The following is a 7,670-nucleotide window of genomic DNA, read 5'->3' as shown; positions in this document are numbered from 1 at the left end:
GCCCTGTACACATACCAGCATGCCATACCATCATTTTGCTATCAGGTAATGCTAAAACTTGGTGGGGCATGCTGGGATGTATAGTCCCACAGAAGCTGGAGGGTCGAATGCGTAGCTTCATGAGACAAGTGGAGAGACGACTACATAGTACGTACTGATACTGAATGAAAGGGGGCTGCGCAGCTGCGCTGTACTGAGACTGACTGAAAGGCGTCATGCACACGCGTGTAAGCAGTGCACACGTGGGCAGAGTGAGTCCTCCCCCACGCGTGTCACTCGGAAGCGCGCTCCAGTCTTTCCCGGATTCGCGCGCTAGAGAGAAAAAAAAAGGCACTGCGCACGCGCGACGCCCGGGCCTTTTCCGCACATGCGCAGTAGTCCCATGCATGCTGCCGGGGTCTGTAGCTAGTTATCACTGGTTTCATTGTAACACACCAGCAGGGTCCCGGGACGGCGTAGACTCCGGCTAAGGTAGGGGGAGGAATAGGGGCAGACTGCTGCCCTGTGTGGCCGGTGCGCTCAGTCACCTGGCCTGCGTGTCAGGTGCGATTACCGTGCGTGTTTCCACAGCCAGGTCTAATTGGTTCTTCTGATGGAGTTTGTGCTGCAAACTAGGCAACCTGCCCTGCATGTAGCGCCCTGATTACGTGTCATCCCATTGTAAGGGGGCCAAGAGGGGTGGTCTTCTGTTGGGAGGGGAGAGAGTTGGGTCAGGTAGCACCACTGCACTGACTGACAACGTGGCAGGGGCATCTCTGGTCTTTCCTGTCACTGGGTGGCCACCTGCCAGGTGCATGCCTTGTGCAGATGATGGATGACCCTAGTTTTGCAAATGCAGGAAACACAGAAGATGCGCTGATAAGTTGTAAATTGCCCCCACTCCTGATGAAGTGCATAGGAGGGTGCTTCCCAAATCACAGCAACCCTAGGCAACGCTGGGATTGGTTGCTGTGACATCCCATGTGTATTGCCCCCTCCCTCCTGCTTTTAATGTGGACTATATAGGATCTGCTGCAATTGTGCACCAGGGTTTCATCATCCTGTCCGTATGCTCAGCATCTCCTGTGGTCCTCCGTAGGAACGCTAGGTATAGGACGTGGCCTCACTGAGAAGTCCTGCTGCACACTTTTTTTTATACAGATGTACCCTCATTTACCTAGCCATTGTGCACCGTATGGTGCTAGACGCATAACTTCTGCGCACCATGGATAGCAAGTTTTTGGCTTTCACAGACCTGTACTGGGGACTTGCACTGTCCTCACAATTGTGGCAGTGTAAATGCTCCATGCAAATCTAGTAGCGGTGTACAGGGTACGTGTACCTTGTGTTTTTGATGCATCGTGTGAAATGGGAGCAAACTGAGTATAATATTCATCAAAAAATACTTGTGACACGGCTAAGTTGCTCCTTTTTTTTTATGGTGCCAAATGACGTGATGATGATGATTATGATGGCTTATAAGGTGCCACTAGGTTTTTTTTGTTTAATTGCACTCTTAAAATGATATCTGTATATCTAAAATGCTTTGATCTAACCATCAGGTCTGTTCTCCATGCAAACCTAAGTTGTGTCTGTACAAAAGTTAGTTGTTACATATTTACAGCCCTTGTGGGTGTGTTTGTGAGCGTCAGCACTTATGCCAGATATAAGCAGTTTGTGGTAAGTTTTGTTCCATTTTTTCCTTCTATAGCAAAATGTTATCCCGGGCTGCTCTGAGTGGTCGTAGCCGCTGCAACGCGCGGTATCTCTTTTCCCGTGTTCGGACCACGGCGTCCTCATCTCATCTAAAATGTAAGTACCTTTATGCAGTGTCACCTGTGTAACAACAGTGTTTTTTATCTTCTCTTGTAAACCTGACTGCTCAGTAGCAATGACGACGGTAGAGCAGTGATGGCTGGTGATGAAGTTATTGTGCAAAGTGTAAGTAGCGCAATAGTTATGCAGAAAAGTAGTAATTGTTATTATGGGGCAGATGTATTAAGCCTGGTGAAGTGATAAAGTGGAAGGTGATAACGCACCAGCCAGTGAGCTCCTAACTGTCATTTTTCAAACCCAGCCTGTAACATGGAAGTTAGGAGCTGATTGGCTAGTGCGTTATCACCTTCCACTTTATCACTTCACCAGGCTTAATACATCTGCCCCTATGTGTGTTATTTATCAAAGCTTGCAGAGGGGTACAGCACTAGCCAATCAGCGCCTGTCCTATTTGAAACAGCCTGTAACATGAGAGTAAGAAGCTGATTAGTTTGTGCTTTGTCTCTTCCCTTTATCCGTCATCATGCTTTGATTAATACCCCCTATGGGGGGTATTCAATTAGTGCCAAGTTTTCCGATAGTTGGAAAATTGTCACATTTCGGACATTTTTAGGTGGAATTACGTTCGCCCTATTCAATGCCCGTGCCGATTTTTCGACTGGTTCTACTATTTAAAGTCAATAACTGATTGGATTACAACATTCTTGCAGTCCATGCCAAATTAATTAGTTAAAAAGTTTGTTACAGTAGCATTCTCTTTCAATCCAGTGAAGAAAAAGCATTATAAGAAAAATGTGATAAAATGTCTTCTAAAATTTGTGCTCTAATTTCTTTGTGGTTCCTTTTTAATATATAATTATTATGCAGTGTTGAATATAGTTTTAGCTTTGTCTTATACCTTTTCCCTCTATTAGGGAATTTGATTGTCACCACACTATTCCCTTATCTTGCATTATTTGCTGGGTAAGCCCCAGAGAAGATAACCTGTGATAGTCCTCTGTGTTGTGGAGAGATCAATTCAATAAAAATGACCTAACCTCTCACACAACCGATACCTTATCTGATCATGTTGCCCTACATGAACAAGGGTATGAAGTCTAGGGTCTGTATTTTAAAATGATCTCAGCAGAGTAGACTAGGCACATCTTGTAGCATAATGAATGCTATTTATCCAATAATTGAACTATACACCAGTGGTCCCCAATCTGTGTGCCGTGCCTCAGGACACTTGCAGGGGTGCCCTGGGTTGGAGGTCCAAGACAGATTGAAATTATTTATGGTCAATGTAATAGGCAAAACCAGTGCTGGTGTCTGCCAGTCCTAAAACATGTGGACAAACAGAAGCAAATCTTGTCCCTCACCACACAACTGACCCTAAGGATGATACATAAACACTATTTACTTAATTTAATATTTCTTTCTAAAGTTCTCAGTAAGAAACTTTTGGCCAAGGGTTGCCGTGAAAAAAATTCTGATACTCGAGGGCGCCGTGATTCCAAAAAGTTTGAGAACCACTGCTATAGTCCATAACAAAACGCTTAAAATGAATTTCCCCGATTCCCAAACATTGGTTGAATGGGGAATAGGAGCAATCCAACTCAGAAGTGTGGGCCCCATTACTCATTAACAGCTGATCTGACTAGGAAGTTGTTTCAAATAATTTTCTACACAACCTACCTCCCTGCCCATCACTGTTTTAGTATCTGCAATTGGTCTTTTATCTTTAGAGATTTATTTAGCATAACCTTTGTTATTATGGGATTGTGCTGATTGGAACGCTGTTGCATTTTATGCAGTTTTAAGAGACGTTCCACTTACCAAAATCTCACAAGGTATTAGGTAAGATACTGATTGTCCTGCCAAAAAATAATCTGGATCGGCAAATTGGGGTTTATTAAGATACAGAATATACCCAATTCCCAGAGGGATCGTCAGTCTTCGATCAGCGGTTTTGATTGTGGTATCGCGGCATTGATGTATGGCCCGCATCTCCTTAGCAAGCTTGTTGGCTACTTGTGTGAGATGACATTGGGTCTAATTCAGACCTGATTGCAGCAGGAAATTTGTTCTCTAAAGGGAAAAACCATGTGTACTTCAGGGTAGGCAGATGTAACATGTGCAGAGAGAGTTAGATTTGGGTGGGTTATTTTGTTTCTGCAGGGTAAATACTGGCTGCTTTATTTTTATACTGCAATTTAGATTTTACTTTGAACACACCCCACCCAAATCTAACTCTCTCTGCACATGTTACATCTGCCCCACCTGCACTGCACATGGTTTTGCCCATTAGAGAACAAATTTGTTGCTGCAATCAGGTTTGAATTAGGCCCATTGACCTAAGGAAACAAAAGATAAAGTGCAGACTGCAAACCCCAACGCACATTTCGCTGCAAGTTTTTGCCATGGCTTTGAAAGGCCATTTGGTTTAAACAAGCCTTGTCATAACCCTTACGGTGAAATGCGTTGGGTATGCTGTGTGCTCTTATAGTCTATATATGCCACTTAAAAAAAACACTGCTTTTGTAATGAGCTGTGAAATACGGGTGGTCTTCTGTATGCCGGCGGTCGGGCTCCCGGCGCTCAGTATACCGGCGCCGGGAGCCCGACAGCCGGCATACCGACACTTATTTTCCCTCGTGGGGGTCCACGACCCCCATAGAGGGAGAATAAAATAGTGTAGCGCGCCACCGTGCCCGTAGCGTGGCGAGCGCAGCGAGCCCGCAAGGGGCTTATTTGCGCTCGCCACGCTGTCGGTAAGCCGGCGGTCGGGCTCCCGGCGCCGGTATGCTGGTCGCCGGGTGCCCGACCGCTGGCCAGCCGTAGTGAACCCGTGAAATACTGTAGAGGAAGCAAAGTTCTAGTTAATCATTCCCACAGACCACTGAGTGTACAATAATTTGTGCCTTATACCCTAGATGTTCCTGCCTCCAGCCCTGCTCGGCAACCTCGCCGCCACTGGAGCAATATCCCTTTCCTGACCATGCCACTCATGCGCTCGCATGGAAAGCCGTTTGCACACCGCAGTGAGCTGAAGCACGCTAAGCGCATCGTGGTGAAGCTAGGAAGTGCTGTGGTGACACGAGGCGACGAGTGCGGATTGGCTCTTGGACGTTTGGCATCCATTGTAGAGCAGGTAAGTGACTTCAGATGGCTTCTCCGTTTCTACCCCGGACTTTATCAATCGGGTATTGTTTAGTATGACAAATATTCTCTGTTCACTGCTTGATTGGTGACCGTATTGTAATAAACTGTAGTGATAATAATGATGATCCTTGAAAAGATGACTCGCTAAGACAAGAGTCACACTCGGATACAATGGGTGGAATTCAAATGTTTGAAAAGTCGATTGGGTGTCTGTTTTTTCCTGTCCATTAGATAGGAAAAAACAGACCTGCAACTGACTTTTCAAACATTTTGAATCTCCCCCAATATCTGTAAATCAGGTTGTGCGGTGAAGTTAGCCCAAACATTGCTAAATGATCTCTGCACAACCCACGGCACAATTACCTGATAAGAGCATCTTTGTAAGAATAAATCCCCAGTTAATCTGTACATGTGCTATTTGGGGCATATGCAGTAGAGGCATGGAGCATTGTAACCCAACTGCACCAAAATCCACAACAGCGAGCACAGGATCATGGATACTGCTAACTGCCCTGCTCAATATAGGGGGTCATTCCGAGTTGATTGCTCGCTAGCAACTTTTTTGCAGCGCTGCGATCAGATAGTCGCCGCCTATGGAGGAGTGTATTTTAGCTTTGCGAGTGTGCGAACGCCTTTGCAGCTGACGGCACGAAAAAGTTTTTTGCAGTTTGAGTAGCTCTGGACTTACTCAGCCGCTGCAAGCACTTCAGTTTTTTTGGTCCCGGAATTGACGTCAGATACCCGCCCTGCAAACGATTGGATACGCCTGCATTTTCTCTATCGTCCTAAGTGGATGCTGGGGTTCCTGAAAGGACCATGGGGAATAGCGGCTCCGCAGGAGACAGGGCACAAAAGTAAAGCTTTTACAGGTCAGGTGGTGTGTACTGGCTCCTCCCCCTATGACCCTCCTCCAGACTCCAGTTAGATTTTTGTGCCCGGCCGAGAAGGGTGCAATTCTAGGTGGCTCTCATAAAGAGCTGCTTAGAGAGTTTAGCTTAGGTTTTTTTATTTTACAGTGATTCCTGCTGGCAACAGGATCACTGCAACGAGGGACAGAGGGGAGAAGAAGTGAACTCACCTGCGTGCAGGATGGATTGGCTTCTTGGCTACTGGACATGAAGCTCCAGAGGGACGATCACAGGTACAGCCTGGATGGTCACCGGAGCCACGCCGCCGGCCCCCTCACAGATGCTGAAGCAAGAAGAGGTCCAGAATCGGCGGCTGAAGACTCCTGCAGTCTTCTTAAGGTAGCGCACAGCACTGCAGCTGTGCGCCATTTTCCTCTCAGCACACTTCACACGGCAGTCACTGAGGGTGCAGGGCGCTGGGGGGGGGCGCCCTGGGAGGCAAATGAAAACCTTTAAAAAGGCTAAAAATACCTCACATATAGCCCCAGAGGCTATATGGAGATATTTACCCCTGCCTAAATGTACTAAATAGCGGGAGACGAGCCCGCCGGAAAAGGGGCGGGGCCTATCTCCTCAGCACACGGCGCCATTTTCTGTCACAGCTCCGCTGGTCAGGAAGGCTCCCAGGTCTCTCCCCTGCACTGCACTACAGAAACAGGGTATAACAGAGAGGGGGGGCAAAATAAATGGCAATATATTAATATAAAAGCAGCTATAAGGGAGCACTTAATCATAAGGCTATCCCTGTCATATATAGCGCTTTTTGGTGTGTGCTGGCAGACTCTCCCTCTGTCTCCCCAAAGGGCTAGTGGGTCCTGTCTTCATATAGAGCATTCCCTGTGTGTCTGCTGTGTGTCGGTACGTGTGTGTCGACATGTATGAGGACGTTATTGGTGTGGAGGCGGAGCAATTGCCAAATATGAGGATGTCACCTCCTAGGGGGTCGACACCAGAATGGATGCCTTTATTTGTGGAATTACGGGATAGCGTCAACTCGCTTAAGCAGTCGTTGCCGACATGAGGCGGCCGGACACTCAATTAGTGCCTGTCCAGGCGCCTCAAACACCGTCAGGGGCTGTAAAACGTCCCTTGCCTCAGTCGGTCGACACAGACCCAGACACAGGCACTGATTCCGGTGGTGAAGGTGACGAATCAACCGTATTTTCCAGTAGGGCCACACGTTATATGATTTTGGCAATAAAGGAGATGTTACATTTAGCTGATACTACAGGTACCACTAAACAGGGTATTATGTGGGGTGTGAAAAAACTACCAGTAGTTTTTACCGAATCAGAAGAATTAAATGACGTGTGTGATGAAGCGTGGGGTGCCCCGATAAAAAACTGCTAATTTCAAAGAAGTTATTGGCTTTATACCCTTTCCCGCCAGAGGTTAGGGAGCGCTGGGAAACACCTCCTAGGGTGGACAAAGCGCTAACACGCTTATCAAAACAAGTGGCGTTACCCTCTCCTGAGACGGCCGCACTTAAAGATCCATCAGATAGGAGGATGGAAAATATCCAAAAAGGTATATACACACATGCAGGTGTTATACTACGACCAGCTATTGCGACTGCCTGGATGTGCAGTGCTGGGGTAGTTTGGTCAGAGTCCCTGATCGAAAATATTGATACCCTGGACAGGGACAATATTTTACTGTCGTTAGAACAAATAAAGGATGCATTTCTTTATATGCGTGATGCACAGAGAGATATCTGCACACTGGCATCACGGGTAAGTGATATGTCCATTTCGGCCAGAAGAGCTTTATGGACACGACAGTGGACAGGCGATGCGTAGAGGAGTTATTTGGGGTCGGTCTATCGGATTTGGTGGCCACGGCTACGGCCGGGAAATCCACCTT

The 7,670-nt window shown here is 46.9% G+C and overlaps 1 protein-coding gene across 2 annotated transcripts in view; it reads left to right on the top strand.

Annotated features, from left to right (window-relative positions):
- Positions 1-295: 295 nt before the first annotated feature.
- Positions 296-7,670, top strand: part of ALDH18A1 (aldehyde dehydrogenase 18 family member A1) — a 64,759-nt gene continuing 57,384 nt past the window's right edge. The window contains exons 1-3 of one of the 2 annotated variants that reach the window (XM_063962246.1): positions 296-471; positions 1,691-1,791; positions 4,671-4,888. In XM_063962246.1, coding sequence (XP_063818316.1) covers positions 1,695-1,791; positions 4,671-4,888 — 315 coding nt within the window. In that variant the 5' untranslated portion in view covers positions 296-471; positions 1,691-1,694. The remainder of the gene's footprint in view (positions 472-1,690; positions 1,792-4,670; positions 4,889-7,670) is intronic. The other variant, XM_063962247.1, reaches the window with a different exon arrangement.

Source organism: Pseudophryne corroboree, chromosome 3 (genome assembly GCF_028390025.1).
Source record: "Pseudophryne corroboree isolate aPseCor3 chromosome 3, aPseCor3.hap2, whole genome shotgun sequence".
In the NCBI taxonomy this organism is placed as follows: domain Eukaryota; kingdom Metazoa; phylum Chordata; class Amphibia; order Anura; family Myobatrachidae; genus Pseudophryne; species Pseudophryne corroboree.
Note: the sequence above shows the minus strand (reverse complement) of the source record. Positions and strands in the feature narration are given on the sequence as shown.